Raw genomic sequence first — 18,226 nt, 5'->3', positions numbered from 1 at the left:
AGGAGGCTGCAATGCTTGGTAAGAAATGTACGCATTATCCTGCCCATGCAATTGTAACCCCTCTGTACAGTATGTTCACAAATAAAATAAAATAAAATTAAAAAAAGATGGTAGAAACAACGATATACAAGTGTAGTGTAAATTAAAAAAAAATAACGTAAGTTCCTCTGCTCATCCTTTATTCTATGGCAGCAAAAAGGTACTTTAGAAGCTTTCTGGAGGGATAATTTCAGAGAAAAGCGTCAAAGTATCTTGAGTTTTGGACTTTGAGTGGAATGCATCATAGTTTAACAATAGATTGAAATTGACTTACATTTCGTGTATATACATTAAACTGAGGGGCAGAAAGAACAGCCTAGGACTTCTAAACAGCCATGATTACTATCATTTTATGTGATACTTCTTAACCTGTAATTCTTTCTACTAGGAGATTATTCTACCCTTCTTATGAATGGAAAACAGGACAGCTTTCTGCCATACCATCCTTATTATATAAGAAATGACAACTGTATTCAGTGAGATTTGCTCTTCACTGAGTATGTGTGAGACTTTGATATAACTATGTACAGAGACTTGCACATAATAAGTGGACAAAATAGACTTACTATTTCTTGTATGAATGAAGAAGAGGGTGAAGCAGCCATTTAGATCCTACTCTGGCTCCCTGGGAATACTAAATTTCAGAAACCATCCCTGAAATAAGAATGAAATAAAAGAAAGGAGAGAAAAACAAGTCCTCCCATTGCCAATTGACATGTTTGGGTTTTTTTTCACATTTTTTTATTTTTATTTTTTGTGAACATACTGTACAGAGGGGTTACAATTACATGGGCAAGATAATGAGTACAAGCATTGCAGCCTCCTCCTTTGTTAAAAATACGGAAAGCTTCACGAATTTGCGTGTCATCCTTGCGCAGGGGCCATGCTAATTTTCTCTGTATCGTTCCAATTTTTTTAGTGTATGTGCTGCCGAAGCGAACACCCAATTGACATGTTTTAATGGAAAAAAAACAGACAAAAAATGGGAGCATTTATTTACTTATTTATTTTTGGTCGTGGGACTTGAATTCTGGGCCTGCGTGCTGTCCCTGAGCTCTTCGGCTCAAAGCAAGCGCTCTACCACTTGAGCCACAGCACCACTTCCAGTTTTCTGGTGGTTACTTGGAGATAAGAGTATCTCGGCCAAAGCTGTAAAGTTTGTTTTTCGACATAACGACTTGCACATCTCATTGTTGCAATGGGGGGGTGGGGAGATATGGGAAAGGATAGGAAGGGGAAACAAAGGAGGAAGCAACAATGCTTGATAAGAAATGTACTCATTATTTTGCCCATGTAATTCTAACTCTTCTGTACGGTATTTTCATAATAAAAAAATTGAAAAAAATAAAAGAAAAAAAAGAGTATCCCGGACTTTCCTGCCGGGCTGGCTTTGAACCGTGATCCTCAGATCTCAGCCTTCTGAGAAGCTAGGATTACAGGCGTGAGCCACCGGAGCCTGGTTGGGAATTTTTATGAGTAGAAGAAAGGTGTTCCAAGAAGAAAAAGCAATATACTACTGCCATAAACAAAAAGGCACAGGTGATTTCAGATATTTAAATGCAGACACACAAGGATTCACAGCATTTAAGAACAGGCTAAACTACACTAATCCATAGTGGTCGATACTATCAGTAGTAGCCTTGGTTGAAGGTTAGTGACTCAGGAATGACAATGGAACTTGCTGAGTAATGGGAGTATTGGAGATCTTAATCTTGATGGAGGCTCCTCTGTAAGTGGGTGTGAGTGTGTGTTTGTGTGTGCGCGTAAACATAAAATTAAGCCTCATCTTTATATTCTATACTTAAGATTTGTGAACTTTGTACTTTAATACAATTTAAATCTTAATAATATTGAAAAGAGGTCATGAAAGGGACACTCAATTTAACATGAATGTTTAAGAGCGTCCTTGGAAAGAAAATACAGCAAAGCCTTGGTCTAAAAGCACTCTGCTGAGCTTAGCATTGAAGACATTTCAGAATAAGGATATTAATATTAATTTTTGCTGCAAAACATTTCATACCCCAAAGGATGCTTAGCATGCAGTAAAATCACATCTATTAAACTATAGCAAGGTGAAGGCTGCTGAGCACAATTTTGTTGATTCTTTGAGGACTTACCACTTAAAAGCAACGCCTTTCTTTTTGTCTTTCCAGACTGGCAGATTGCTACTCTGGCTTTGCTCCTGGGTGGTGCTGCCATCATTCTCATTGCATTCCTGGTGGGTTTGATTTCCATCTGCGTGGGATCTCGAAGGCGCTTCTACAGACCTGTTGCTGTTATGCTCTTTGCAGCAGGTAAATATATTCATTACTTTCAAAGCACTATTAAAGTTTCATGAACCTTTCTACCGTATTCCCTTCTCATGCAGAAGCCATATGTGTTTGCCACATTACATAAAAATTGAGAAGCATTTGTTATATTTTAAGGTAAATTGGCTGAAGGTTTATCTTATCAGTTTTCAACAAATTAAGCATTTCACAGAACACAGTGGAAACTTCTAACTCAAACATTAATACATAATAGTTCTTGATAGGGCTATTGCCTTAGGAATTGTGCAGGTGTATTTACAGTCTTTTTTTTTTTAACCTTTGGAATATTTCCCCCTATCTTGGTCCCCTTGGTTCTTAAAGCAACATCTTTTTTTTGTTCTTTTTTTTTTAATTTTCGGAATGTAAGTGGAAAAAGAAATCCAAAATGTGCACTCTACGAGGCATATTATCTCTTTAGGAATACTCATGGTTATACTGAAAAATTGTGTCATTTAGCTTGAACCAGCAGACAAGTTAATTATATGAGGTCAATTGTATATCCATTAATTCTACAACTATCCTTCTGTGAAGCACAGCTTGAATTGAAATACCAACCAAAGTAAACTGAAAGACAAAGAGAATTGTAGAAAAGGGGCCTGTAGACTAAAAGCCCAAGACATTATTTGATGTGAGCTTTAATTTTCATTTATAAGAATATCCGTGAATATATTATTCTTTTTGACTCAAACTGCAATATTCTTTCGGTGCCTTCAATTTACCTGTCAGTCAGATCTGATCTGAAGACTGCAAAATAAGCCCCTGTGACTGTCAATAACAAAGACACTGACAGAACCATCTAAGCTGCTAGATTTTTAAAAGCTGTTTAAAGATTGGAATAGATGAAATTTCTCAGGATTTGAAGTATAGTTTGTTCTAAAAATATAAAATCCAAAGTGTTCTGCTGCCCTCTGCTGTTTGTGTTCGTCTTCTTATACCCACAAAGATTGGTTATAATGCAGGTGGCACAAAAAAAATGGGCAAAAGGAATATCATAGTGTACTTAATTCAGATATTCAATTAATAGACTTGCTGAAGAACACATAGAAGTGAGTGGCAGACATGGGAGTCATTCATTACCCACTCCCTCATGCAGTCATCCAAGTATTTCTTGGATGCCTGTAATATACCAAATATTATTCTAAGATAGCTGTAAAACTGGCCAAAATGTCACAGCAGACATTTTCTAACAAATTCAAAAGCATAGTTATAGAAAATATTTTGAAAACTTAGGTACTCACAACAGTGGTATTATTTTATTGCTGTTATGTGTAATAAAAGCCTCTACTGTATATGATTTGCTACAATATGAGGATTCCTCTAAAGCTTCATCACTATTGTTTAGTTCATTTCTTAATTCACTCCCTCTGTGTGTGTGTGTGCATGTGTGTGTGTGTGTGTGTGTGTGTGTGTGTGTATGCTGGCCCCAGGGCTTGAACCCAGGGACTGGTTGCTGACCCTAAGCTTCTTTTGCACAAGGCTGGCTCTCTACCACATGAGCCATACTTCCAATTCTGACTTTTTGTGTTTAGCTAGAGATAAGAGTCTTCGGGACTTTATTGACTGGGCTGGCTTCAAACCATGATCTTCAGATTTCAACCTCCTAAGTAGCTAGGATCATGGGCTTTGGCTGCCAGCACACAACTAAATTTAAGTATTTTAATTGTAGTATACATAATAATTGATCAGTTAAAATAGGATTTAAAATTTTATTATCTTTAAATAGTTGTACAAAGGGTTTCAATTCTAGATGTCCACTCATATGTATAATATATCTTGATCAGTGTCACTACTTTCATCATTTTTCTCCTACTCCCATCTATCCCAACTCCACCCATCTCCTTGAGTTACCTACCTCTATTTTCACATATGTACATGATATGTGTACTCAGGGGTGGATTTCCATGGCAATTATCAGGCAGTTTAAAAAAATAAATTCCAGGAAATAAATATGTCTTGTCTGACATAGAATTGTTCAATAAATTATTCTGAGTGTTACATGACTCTTCAAAACTGCATTTCTATTTTGAATAAGTTTTAGCCATTTCTTATTTTAGGATAATATTAGAGATATTCTAGCTGTGCATTATAAATATTTAGTATTATTGTACATACCTACTTCTTATTCTATTTAGTCTTTACCTCATTGTATGATGGCAAATATAGAATCTATTAAACAAGTCCATTGTTGATGCCATCTGTTATGAACATATTTAGAATAACAATGGGTTGTTTCCATTTTTATCTAAAATAGTATCTGTACTTTCCCAAATATATTAAGTGAAGTAAGCCAGGCCCAAAGAAACAGGCCTCATGGTTTCCCTTATTTGCAATAAGTAGTATGTCTGAAACAAGCAGAAACAGTTAGATAAGTTGATGTTAGGCAAAATGAACCCCAAGATAAGGACTCAAATGGTTTTACTTTCTTGCTATTGTTTCTAACATATTTATAAGATGATTTCTTTCTTGCTTTGTATGCCCCTCCCCCACGGTATAACCCCTGTTTTCACTGTATTTGATGTTGGTATAATTTGTGGAGGGGAAGGGAAAAAACAAATTGTTTAAATAGGGATACAGGTGGACCCATTGCAACAATGAGATGTACAAGACATGTTGAAAAATAATGTTTACAACTTGGGGGCGGGGGAAGTGGGGCAGGGGAGGGCAGGGATGGGAAGGGGAAACAAAGGAGGAGGCAACAATGCTTGGTAAGAAATGTACTCATTACCTTGCTCATTGTAATTGTAACCCCTCTGTATGGTATTTTCATATAAACAACATTAATAATAAAAAATTATGAAAATACATGTTGGTTGTAACAGAAAATATTGTTGTAAAGGAACACAAGTTGATGGGTTTAGCTGAGATAAAAGTTTGACTTAGCTCTACCTTCCACATATAAAATAATGAAAGGAATTGATACAGTAACATTCATATAAAGTTATTTTACCTTCTGAGATCTAAAATGAGCATTATACTGCAAATTTTTAAAATGTATATGTGCTGAGATTTAACTTTACTCACTCCCTTTTCACACTCATTATGGAATATCATTTTTTGAAACAATCATCAATTTGGTACTCACTGTGAAAAATAAAAAGTAGTGGTTATTTGTAATATGCTATGCTATGAAAAGTTTTCTCTTTCCCATTCGAAAAAGTCACTAAAGATTTGCTGGTACTGATTTCTGGAAAATTATTAAATAATTATCCATTCTTGAAAAATATTCTAGTAATGGTGTTGGAATTCAGAGCCCTGTGCTTCCTAACTATGTGCTCTTATCATTGAGCCATGCCTCCAGTCCTGATTTTTGCTGGTATTTTGCTGGCTTTCTGTTCAAATGCATGCTTGGGCATAGTCCATCTGGCTTTCTTATAGTGAGGATAAAAGAAAAACACCACTGGATTCAGTTTTTTGTTAAGAAGGGGTCTAGAGGACTGTTTTTTCCTCCTCAGATTTGCCTTGAACCATGAGCCTTCAGTCTCAGGCTCACATAAGCCACTAGTACTCATTGCCGTAAACATAAGATAGGAAAAATTAGAAAATTTGTCTGCTTGAAGCAGTAATAGTTAAAATTATGATTGTCTAGTTTGCTTGCCTATTTCTTAGTAAACATACTTACTGAAGTGGTTTGTAGATCTCACTTGTAGTTCTGCTTAGTGATTCTTTGTTTATTGATTCTTTGTAAGTGGGTATATGGGCCCATTTTCCTCTTTTACTTACATTGTACTTGATAATACTCTGCATTTTTCTCTTCTCAAAAGGTTTAAATAACAAGCTTTGTGACAATAAGCAATGTCTTGGTGCTCACACACATGGAGAATGATATGTATCTCAAAAATGAAATGTTATTTTCTTCTACTGAGTTGTAGAGTACATAAACTCAAAACAGACACATCACTAACACTTTGGAAGATCTCTGCCCAGAATTACATACTTTCTTAATATCATGTGCTATGCCTAGTACTCAAAGGCATTCAATAAATAGTTTTGGAGTGAATAACGGAAAGATGACTAAACTGTATGGGGAAAAACAAGCTTGTAAATAAGTAAGTACAACTTAGGTTTTAAAAGCCATTCTGTGATCAGGGTTTATGAAGAAAGAAATTTTACATGATCAAAACAATTTAAAAAACTAATAGCAACTAAGGTAATTTTTAATGTTTATTTATTGATTTAACAATTTTGTGAGGCTCAGTATAATAACTTCATGGTAAATCATACATTTTGTGAGATTTTTCTGAAAACTGCTGGCTAAATTTTATTAAGTCGGCCAGACAAATTTTAAAGATTTTGTTCTTTTTCTTGCAGGTCTTCATTTTATTTTATTTCATTTCTGTTTTTTGGGTTTTTTTGGGTCCGGACGTGGGCCTGAACTCGGGGCCTGGGTGCTATCCCTCAGCTCTTCAGCTCAAGGCTAGCGCTCTACCACTTGAGCCACAGCGCCACTTCCGGCTTTTTTGTGTGCTTATGTGGTGCTGAGGAATTGAACCCAGGGTCTCATGCATGCAAGGCAAGCACTCTACCACTGAGCCACCTTCCCAGCCCCAGGTCTTCATTTTAGAAGGGCATATCACCTGTTTGAATGGTTGCTAGTAGAGAGTAGCAATCATGGCAGCCCTTTTCAACAATTGCCCCATTTTCACAATTTTTTTACCAGTTCTAGAAATGTGGATTTTTAGAACTAAATGTTATTTATAATAATACTACCGATAATAATAACTAACAACACCTACTATAGGCTACACTATTAGACACTTAATACATCCCATTTTTTTCATTTACTGATATTAAATATTATAAACATGATACAACAATCTTAAAATCAGGTATTTATTTCCTTCATATTAATTTCCTTCATATTATTAGTGAAGAAGAATTTCTGGGAAATTAGTTAATTTGAAAGTCAGGGTACAATAGAGAATTTAAGGTCAAAACACCTATATAACTTTAGCCCAGTGAAGTTTCATGTGTAATGCTTGCTTGGGTGAATATCACATGTGCCCTTACTCTTTTTATTTCCTTTTCTGAGGTTTGAAGTTGGGGCCTTGAACTTGCTTAGGGAGGAGCTGTACCACTTGAGCAATGTACCTACACCTTTGTCATTTTAGTTATTTTTCAGATGTGTTCTTAATGATTTTTAACCTAGGGCTCTTCTGGACTGTTATCCTCCTATTTATCTAGGATCCCACACCCAGCCCAGTTGAGAAGGGGTATTTTTTTCTGTTTGAACTCAGGGCTTACCTTGCTTATTTGCCTGATACTCTTATCACTTGAGCCACAGATTCAGCCACGCCTTTTGTTGATAATCTTTTTCTTGTAGACTTTTCTGCTTGAGCTGGCTATGATTGTACAGGTCTCAGCCTAGTGAGTAAGGAAGATTACACTAGCTTCCCACTGAGAAAGGGTTTTGCCAAGTTTGTTTTTTTAGGCTGGCTTCAAATATTAATTTTCTAGATCTCCACTTTCTCAGTAGCTGGGATTATAAGCATGACCTATTACACCCAGCTTCAACCTTGATTTTAAATTTAGCTTCCAAGTGTGTACTACAGTTAGAGTCCATTTGTACCCCCTTAGAAGCAACAAATGAAGGAAGTTATAACTTAGTTGTCCTAATGAGTATAAGCTAATCTATAGCATGACTAAACATAGTGAATGCTGTATGTATTTGCAATGCAGTTGACATTGTATTTCTTTTTGTGTAGCTGACAGTGATACATAATAGATGATGTGATTCTGGAAATTGGCATCCAGTTCTCCCAGATGACTTGAGGACATTAGAGGGATCATCTCTATCGTGGTTCTCTTCTTTTGTTGTTTGAACTGCCCGAGGATCATTTTTTGTTTGTGTGTGCCCGTCCTGGGGCTTGAGTTCTAGGCCTGGACACTGTCTCTCAACTTTTTTTTTTTTGCTCAGAGCTAGAGCTCTACCATTTGAGCCACAGATCCATTTCTAGTTTTGTCTAATTGGAAGTAAGAGTCTCCTGGGCTTCACTGCAATTTTAAGCTCTCAGCCCCCTGAGTAGCTAGAATTATAGGCATAAGCCACCAGCATCTGGCCTACCTGTAGATCATTTTTATACCCAATGAGATGTAGAATATGCGGTTTATTTCCCTCAAAGCCTTTAATACTAATTAAAGACAAAATTCAATGTTTTATAACTCATACTTTAAGGTTAATATACTCCAATTTATTGCGCTATTACAGATATAGTCTTCTTGTTATATCTGCCAGAAGCCTCATGTAAACAATTTTTTGTATGGAATGATAATGATTTTTCAGGATCCTGCAACTTATTTCCACAGCTGAGCTGTCTCTGATGGGAAGTGTGTGGTTTGTACCTCTTGTCACTAGCTTGTGTTACTGTGAAATAACTGGAGCTATTTTGAGTCTGGTTTTGACAGAAAAAATAGTGTATAGGTTCAAACTAAAAGGGAGTTCTATAAGTATTTAAACACCATCATACTTCCCATGTACCAATATCAAATTACACTGGCTAGTACACTTTACGCAGTATCACTGTCCAGTAATTAATTTTATACTGTTGCTCAAAGTAGTAGTAGTTACAACTTAAGCAAAAAGACAGGGCCAAATGCTTTGTTTTCCAAATTATCATTTACTTTTTGTGAATTCTATATTTAAGGACCTTTTTGATAAAGCCTGTCAATGTTGCCTTTAAATTATCTTCTAAGTCTGTACCTTGTTTTCATATATCACCATTATCTCCTTAGTTAAGGTCATGACTATTCCTCAAGTGGTACATCTTATTCTCAAATTTGGTCTTCCCCTATTATATTGAAAAACCTGAGTGAATTGCCCATGTGACTCCTTTCTTTTCCTATAGTCTAGTTTTGCAGTTCTTCCTTAGCGTCTCTTCTTTACATTTCTGAACCTCTCTTTCACACTGGTGCAACCATCCTATTGTAAGAAGATACCCAGGCACTGAGCTAGTGCTACTGTACTCTGCCTTGAATATAAGCACTTGAGGGTCTGTTTTTGAAGTTTGAACTTGCCATTTTGATTTCCACAAAAATAGTTCCCGAGGCAAGGGGAATCCCGTACATGCACATTATTTGGGAGATAGAAGAAAAAAAAAAACAAGCAAAGACTATAGAAAATGAGACCAAATTGCAAAGGGATCAAGCAGTAAGTGAAAACCCACTTGTCAGTTGAAGCAAAAGCAACTGGACCTTAATCTTCCTGGAGAAACTTTAGAATCCTGTGTAGAACACACACCTTAAAATCTCTTTCAGCCAGTTTCCTTTGGCTCATGGCTACAATCCTAGCTGTTCAGGAGGCTGAAATCTGAGGATTGCAGTTCAAAGTCAACACAGGCAGGAAAAATTGGTGAGACTTATCACCTTCAATTAACTACCAAAATATGTGGAAGTGGAGGTGTGGCTCAAGTGGTAGAGCACTAGCCTTGAGGAAAAAAAAAGCTATGAGGCAGTGGACAGTGCCCATGACTATGGGGCTGGGGTATTTACCAAATTCTGAGAGTAACTGATAATGGTTGCTGGTTATGATTAAGGGTCATCAGTGTGAATTTTCCAGAACTTATAGTCTGTTCCTGACATATACAAAGTACTTTGAGTGACTAGAGGGACCACAAAGAATCCCAGTATTGGCAAGTAGAAGTAGGGTTGACATTCCCTAAAGTAGTGGATCTGAGAGTTTATAGACAGGGTCTCAATAGAATCTACAATTAAAATAGAACATCAGTTCTCTCTTTGCACAACAAAAGTTTATTATTTTGTGATACACTAAGCCTTTATGTTCTGAAGCTCCCATCTCAGTATGTATGTATCCTTCATTCTACCCAAAACTATAGGCACATCTTCATGTACCTCTGAGCTCTGTACAAAATGCTTCTTTCTGTGAGGTTTTCTCATCTTACACTTACCAGTATTTGAATATTAAAATATTCCCTTAGAAGAAAATACCAAATATTTTCATGTTGTGTTTGGAATATTTTAATATTGAAAAAATCCAGAAAGAATGTCTTAAAACTTCCAAAAACCAGTGTTAGTAACTTGAAGTTCCTGCCATATTTCTATTACAGGCTCAGTAGTTCTATAGCCTCTTTCAAAACAGTGGGAGGGAAACATGAAGAACATCAAATTCTTCGAATCTTCTCTGGAGCAAAGCACAGGAAAAAGAAAACTCAGCCAATGTCTTATTGATTGGTGGTAAAATAGAAAAAGGTTAATGGCATTTTCTTAATTTCTGAACTTTATTACTCTCCCTTGCAGAGTTTATGAAAGACAAAGAGGAATTTTTACTTGCATTCATGTGTTTTTTATTAAATTGAGAACATTTGCATTTGCCAATGCAGGATTATATTTTCTCTGTTTGCCTATTACATGTAGTTCTATCTGTGATTCTAAAGAGAGTAACATAATTCAGAGGCTTAAAGCATTTTAGGGTAATTCTGGCTTCAACACAGTAACAGTCTAAGACCAATTGGAGCTCAATGCAGTTGTATTTTCACTTGTCCTCCCTAAGGAAAACTATGTCATTACATTGTACTATAAAGGCCAAATATTTGCTAAATAAAACACAATGAAATGAATATTAAAAGCACACTAGGTAAACACCTTTACTCCAGGGACTGACTGATTCACTAAAGAAGCACTGTAATTCCTTCAGAATGCAATTCTGACTACTGCTTTTTTTGCTCAAATTCCTCCAGTGGCTTACTGGATACACTTACAATGAAATCCAGATTCTTAGCTGTCTTCTAGGCTGTCCAGGAGCCCTTCTGGCCTGTGAATCCTTTGATCTGCATCATAACATCCTTCCTGATGTTCCCATGCAACCAGATATGCTCCTGAATCTCAAGAATTTGGCACTATCTGTGCCTGCCTTCCAGAACAGTCTATCCTGACCAGTCAGTACCTCTACTTCATTCAGGAATCAGGTCTGGCTTTGCCAGAGGGACCTTTTCCCACTGTGTCTTTAGAGCTTCCATTATTTCCTCCATTATTCTATCTGGTCCTGCTTGCTTGGGTTTACATGTCTCAGCAGTATCTACTTTTAAATTAAATATTTACTTTTCTTTGGTGTTTGAAATAATCTCCCTGTGTAGCCTATTTGGGCCTCTACTTCATGATCCTTTTGCCACCACACCCAGCTTTTTGTTCAGTATTTACTGACTTTGTCTCTTTTGATATCTGTACTTAACCTGAGTCACTTTAGAGTAACATTCAAATATTTGTGGTAAAGGTGTATTTGTTGGATGAGCAAATGAAATATTATGTCTAACTCACATTCCTATTTCAATCATACCCTGGTAGGAGTAGCCTCTAGTCTTGGAACTGAAGGATGGATACTTAAGGGGAAGTGGTTAATCATGTTTAACTTGTTGTTTTATATATATATATATATATATATATATATATATATATATATATATATAAAACATGAGCTTTTCCCTTTCTTCACAAAGCCAAGTGATTTTTTTAAAATTAATAAACATTTTATTATAAAGTAGATAAAAATAAATGAAGTCTGGGTTACATAATATGTTGTCAGCTGAGTCCTAAAAGTACCCTAAAACTTTTTCTTCCTTTTTAAAGCTAAAAACAAGGTATGGCTTCCATTTTGGATATCCATTTTTAACCTCTTTGTGGACACACTCTCAGTATTAAAGTAGAAGTATGATAATCTCAGAGCAGCGTTAAGGTACATGGCAAAGACTGGAGGATTTTTTTTTCTCTTGTTGAAGTACTGATGTTTAGAACTCACAGCTGTGGATTTGCTAGGCAGACACTCTACCACTGAGCCACACCTCCAACCCTTTTTTTGCACTGGTTACTTTTGAGATAGGGTCCCTCCTTTCTTTCTCCCAAGTACTTAGGGTTACAGGGCCTGACTAAGGCTGGAATTCTGTGTGTGGTATACACTGATATTAGCACTTGAACTCAGGAATTCTCAGTTTCCCTTGGCATTTTCACTCAACTTTGGTGCTCTACTACATGAATCTCACCATCATTTGTGCCTTTTTGCTGGTTAACTGGAGATAGAAATCTCTGAGATTCATCATGCTCCTCAGTACTCAACTTCTTGAGTAGCTAGTATTACAAGTGGGAGCTTCAGGAACTCAGCAAATTGGAATACTTATATTTGGTTCCAAATAGATCCCTTGTGAGAATCATATCTTAATGAATTTTCTGTAGTTCAAGTTTATGCCATAGATAGATGTTTGCTGTATAGACTTTCTATGAATACCTTATAGGTGCTGGGAAGAAGTGAAAGTGGATCTTAAAGCATAAAATATTTTAATTAACATGCTATTCAACCTATTCCTCTTTTTAAAAATTTAATAAAGTATATCTAAACTATATGTGTGCATAATGTCAAGTTTTTCTCTTGTATCCCTTAATTGTTCATATGTTTGTTCTTCAAATTTAAAAAATGGGTATTATTTTTATTTTTTATATTTTATTTTTTTTTGGATCTGGTCGTGGGGCCTGAACTCTAGGCCTGGGCGCTGTCCCTCAGCTCTTCAGCTCAAGGCTAGCGCTCTACCACTTGAGCCACAGCGCTACCTCAGGCTTTTTTCTTTTTGCTTATGTGGTGCTGAGGAATCGAACCCAAGGCCTCATGCATGCAAGGCAAGCGCTCTACCACTGAGCCACCTTCCCAGCCTGGGTATTATTTTTATAGGAAGTAAATAATTAAAACTGTTATTTTACATATCAAGGTTTGCATCTTTATGTTTTCTGTAAAGGTTCAGAAATCAAATACTTTTTGTCTTCATAGGCCACTTAATTTCTACTGCAACTACAGGTCTGTCATTGTAATGCAGACAATATATAGATAAATGTACATGGCTCTGTTCTAATTCAGCTTTTTGAAAGGAAGCAGCCAACAAGATATAGTACTTTTCCAACCCCTCTACACTGTACTCTAGACTTTAGAGAGGAAGTCATCTATTTTTGAGGGATAAAGTTGTCATAGTTGAGAATGAGGCAGATCCATCCTATAAATTCTCATTAAATCAATTGAGATCAATTCCAAATTATATAATTTGATAATAGGAAGTTGAAGTTCTAATGAATGACATCTTCTCTTGTGTAATCCAGAGTCTCCTATTACAAAAATGTGCACAAGATATATGCCACTTTAATTTTAGATATTTAAAAACTTCCTTTCCTTTCCTGATTGATTTGTTTTATTGTATAAAATATTACTCATCATGTTTCCCATTTAGTCCTGACAATCTTGAAATTTAATTAGGAACTAAAAGAGTTCAATTTTATCTTCTACTAAAGTAGCACTTATTAGACTAGGTTGTGGGGGTGTTTGTTTTGTTTGTTTTGTTTTTGTTGGTATCAGTCATGAGGCTTGAACTCAGGACCCAGGTGCTGCTCCCCACTTTTTTTTGGCTCACAGCTAGCATTCTACCACTTTAAGCCCCAGCACCACTTCTAGTTTTCTGGTGGTTAATCAGAGATAAGAGTCACACAGACTTTTCTGCATGGGCTGGCTTTGAACCACGACACTCAGATCTCAGCCTACTGAGTAACTAAGATTATAGGTGTGATCCACTGACACCTGACTTAGACTAGGTTTTTATAGTACCATTATCTCCTATACTTTCATTGATTTAATTATTTTTGAAAGTAGGTAGGAGATAGGTATTGAAATGTCAGGTGTTAGATCTCACAAAAGAGTAAAATTAATGGTGGCTTCCTGACAAAGATAATTTTTTGAGCCTGTTTTCAAAGATGAGAGATAAGAATTGGATGGGAACAAAAGACTAAAAACTTTTGGATCAGGGTTGTAAGGACAAAGACATCAAGATAGAACTTTGGAATATTGGACCAAAGTAGATGATTGTGAAGCCAACAAAGGTGAATAAAATTATGAGTTGGCTAGTTTCAGAGTAGAAATGGATTTAAATTTCTGTTTCTTAATTAGTACATAAATAACAAGAGTCGACATTCAGGACACTATTCTTAGACTCTATAGAGGAGAAAATTTTAGTTAAGTAGTACTACTTAGCATTATGTTTGTAAGGTGAGAAACATCATTTTGTATATTCATACATTATTCTACTGCACTTATACTAATAGTAATTCGCTAATTATTAACAGTGTCATTCTTACTATATTGTGAAAATATTTAAGCAAAACGATTACTGTTATAGTACATTTAGAGTAACCAAGGCTTTCAATTCTATAGCTTTTATGCTTACTTTATTAGAGCATAATCTATATATATATATATATATGTATATTTATGTGTTTAAATTCTTTTATTTCATATATAACATCTTCTAATTTTAATTTGCTTTTCTTTCAGTTGTTTTACAGGTTTGCAGTCTGGTCCTTTACCCAATCAAGTTCATTGAAACTGTGAGCTTGAAAATTTACCATGAGTTCAACTGGGGTTATGGTCTGGCCTGGGGTGCCACTATATTTTCATTCGGGGGTGCCATCCTTTATTGCCTGAACCCTAAGAACTATGAAGACTACTACTAAGCCAAGTCTCAAGATAACGAGAAAGAAAACAACCACCCAACAAAAGATTTATGTCTTCATCTTTTCTAACTCACTATTTTCTAAAACACTTGTAGAGCATCAAGCAGTTTACTCAGTTGATTTAATACCCATTGCCTTTTGGCTATCAACATCATAACCAGCTTTTACATTCATTTTAGGGACCTGCACAAATTAAGAGAGCTGATTAGACATAGGCAAATGCTGCAAACTTCCATTATGTTCATGTCATTTTTCTTGACAAGTGAAGGGTCTGTATGACAGCAACCATTGTGAGAAACTAGTTGGAATGAAAATTGACTGAATCTTTTATCGCCTGCAGGGTAGCAGCTGGCATAAGCAACATTCAGATGTTCCTTTGCACTGACACATATTCTACTGTTCAGAGCCCTTATCACCTGTTTATTCACCCAGTGACTTCACTGGCTATTGGTTATTGCTCAAGTGATCTCTTGAAAAGTGACCTGCTCTTTAGGCATCTAATGGGAGTTGTGAATATAACTGGTTAACAATACAAATTCCACCTTCAGGAATACTCTTTATAATGGGAGGTTATACTCTGACAATCAACATCTCCCTGGAAAGGAATTCAAGACTTGGAGCCATGTGTTTTTTACCATGTGGTTAGAAATCATGCCTCCTTCTCATCTAAAATGGAAGAAAATTAAGGGTCTCTGCTTTCCCTGAGGCAATCAGAAAGAAATATGCATGAGCTACTTTTGTGCCCTTTAAATAATTTACCAAACATTGCAGCAAACATTTGTGCATATGTAAGAAGCTTAATTTTTTTAAATAGGTGAACATTAGTATAAATGGTAATAAGCTGTTTCTTGGCCCTCCACATACATTTACTAATCACACATATAATTCATATTTGCTCTAGTGAAGTGGTTTGAACACTAACCTTGTACACATCATCAAGAGGCTTAGATTGGTATTCACACTTACTTGCCATACAAAAATACATATACCTTAAAGCTTTTGCTCTATGTTCTCTACTGTTTTCACTGGAAAGTGTTAATAGAATTGCCTAAGAAGAAAAACTGAAATGATATTAATCTGAAAATTAATGATTCTTCTGTAAGCACTGTAGTTCAAAAGAGAAGTAGCAATTAGGATGATCACTTTGTGTGAAATTTATTAAAATACCAGGCTGCTGCTATTTTTGCAAGTATTTTAAATGTCTTCATTTTTAAAAGCCCAGAAATAGTGATAGATTTATAGAAATGTTTAAATGTCTCAGTAGAGGAATAGAATTTATTTGGTTATCACCAGGTCCTCTGAAGTGAACTGACGGGCTAACTGATTTGTGCACACAAGTATAATGGATTTTTGTTAGGGAAATCACTTACTGACTATTCCAAGGGAAGGAAATATCAACAATAGGGACTAAGTTTGCAACTAATCTCATATTGCAAACTTGTGTTAATTCTGTTTAATACACAAATTTGAATAGTTTAATTATAAACCTATTTTTATATAAAATATACAATTCTAATATGAAAGTTATAAATAATTATTTTTGTTAACAAAGACACTGAAATAATATGTTCTAGTTTGGCCCTCTTACCGAAAGAAGCATTGGAAAATGAGGAAACAAATATACCAACAACTTGCTATTGTATTACAAAATCCATTACAAGCAGGACCACATCAATAGTATTTAATAATTTGCTTTACCTCCCAGAGCAGAGTTCTGCTTTCAGATTGTCTTAAAAATAATTGCCAAAAAACACAGCCCTCCCCCCTCAAAAGAACCTATTTTATTATCCAACTGCCAAAAAACCACTTGTGAATTTTCTATAGAATCATAAAGTAAATACAAAGTACCAGGCCAATTCTTATTTTTAGTAATGATAGACAAATGATTAAATGTGTCCTAGAAAGAAACTTTTATAAAAGTATATGATTCTATGAAGAAGCTATAAGAAACTATGATTGGAAATTTTCCAGAAAGATGTTAATACTATAGGATATTTCCAAGCAATTTTCCTGAGAAATATATGATCTGGGACAGACTGTCTTGCAGTTAATTGCAGAGAGTCAGAACAGCATGAAAAACACACTATTTGGATAGGGATTTGAGCTACTGAACATACTCTATTGTGAGATGATCTCTTTATTTCTGAATAATGAAAGAGCAAGCAGTACTTTGGTGCTGCCATCAATGAGGCACTTTTTATGGGCCCAGTAGAGGATACCGTGTGCTGTTAGACCAGTATCATGTCTAGAATCTTATCAAAATTTTATTTTCTGTCAATATGACACACTGGAAAGTGACAGAATCTGTTAGGTTGAGGCCCATACATTTACAGTTTATTGAAAAGTAGATTTATAACTTTCTCCATTCCCAGTGAAAAGCCTTATGCTATATTTTTACCATCACTAATATTAGGAAGTGTTTCATTACTAGGAAGGCTTAGTACAACAGGAGATTTGCTGTTGCTCACGTAAATACTATTTTGCCTATCAGAATATATACAAGTGAAAATTTCACCTACACTAACATTATGTCTTTGCCACTTTAGATTTGTTTGATGTTTTATTAAGCAAAATTGTTAACCACAAACCCATTGTTTATCTTAGAGAGATAATATATACTCACACATACCATAAAAGTACTCAGCAGGGCTAGTTAATCAGATTTCTTGCACAAGTATTTAGCTTTTTGTAAGTTCAACATGTAAATTTTAAAGACATAATATAGAGAGACCAATGTGTTTGAAATATAAATGATATATATGGATTAGCATGTACCTGTATATTATTAAACATGAAATGAACTGACTGGTAAGTGATGTCTAATTGTATGGCTAGCAATGTAATTTATTCAGACTGTATTTTTGTACAGAGCAGCGCACACTAACCTATGCCTCTGTGTCCTCTTTAATGCCTAAAACTGTGCCTAGAAATTTCATCTGTCTTAAATAAAGTATACTTCATGCTGTTTATGCTATTAGTTCTCTACTGCTATTCTGTATTTATTATTTTAAATATATGACATGTTTACTACTTAAATATGAATTTATGGAATCCTGGTTACTTTTTTTTAACATCCATCTGGGGGAAACTTGTTTATTGCTTCAGTGATTTGACTTTGCAATTTCATGTTCAGGTCTTCATTTCATGATTTTTGTAGTTGACATGAAGTTATCTATGTGAAAAAAAATAAAAATAAAAGTGGTTTCACTGATATGAACTGGCTGTGTCTCCTATGTAAACCTTTCAGACAAAATTTTTAAATTACATGTCTTCAGTTTAAATATTTTCTTTCTCTGTGTATGTAAATATAGATATAGATATATAACATAAATTAAAATGTGACATATTAAATTTAATTTTAAAAATGATTTGCTTTTTATGGTACTGGGGAA

The 18,226-nt window shown here is 35.2% G+C and overlaps 1 protein-coding gene across 1 annotated transcript in view; it reads left to right on the top strand.

Moving 5' to 3' along the window:
- The window catches only part of Tmem47 (transmembrane protein 47), a 31,834-nt gene extending 13,824 nt beyond the window's left edge, over positions 1 to 18,010 (top strand). Inside the window, exons 2-3 of the mRNA XM_013026761.1 lie at positions 2,193 to 2,333; positions 14,656 to 18,010. Of these exons, the coding sequence (XP_012882215.1) occupies positions 2,193 to 2,333; positions 14,656 to 14,834 (320 nt within the window). The 3' untranslated portion in view covers positions 14,835 to 18,010. The remainder of the gene's footprint in view (positions 1 to 2,192; positions 2,334 to 14,655) is intronic.
- The last annotated feature ends 216 nt before the right edge of the window (positions 18,011 to 18,226 follow it).

This window comes from Dipodomys ordii, unplaced genomic scaffold (assembly GCF_000151885.1).
Source record: "Dipodomys ordii isolate 6190 unplaced genomic scaffold, Dord_2.0 Scaffold96, whole genome shotgun sequence".
Taxonomy (NCBI): Eukaryota; Metazoa; Chordata; class Mammalia; order Rodentia; family Heteromyidae; genus Dipodomys; species Dipodomys ordii.
Note: the sequence above shows the minus strand (reverse complement) of the source record. Positions and strands in the feature narration are given on the sequence as shown.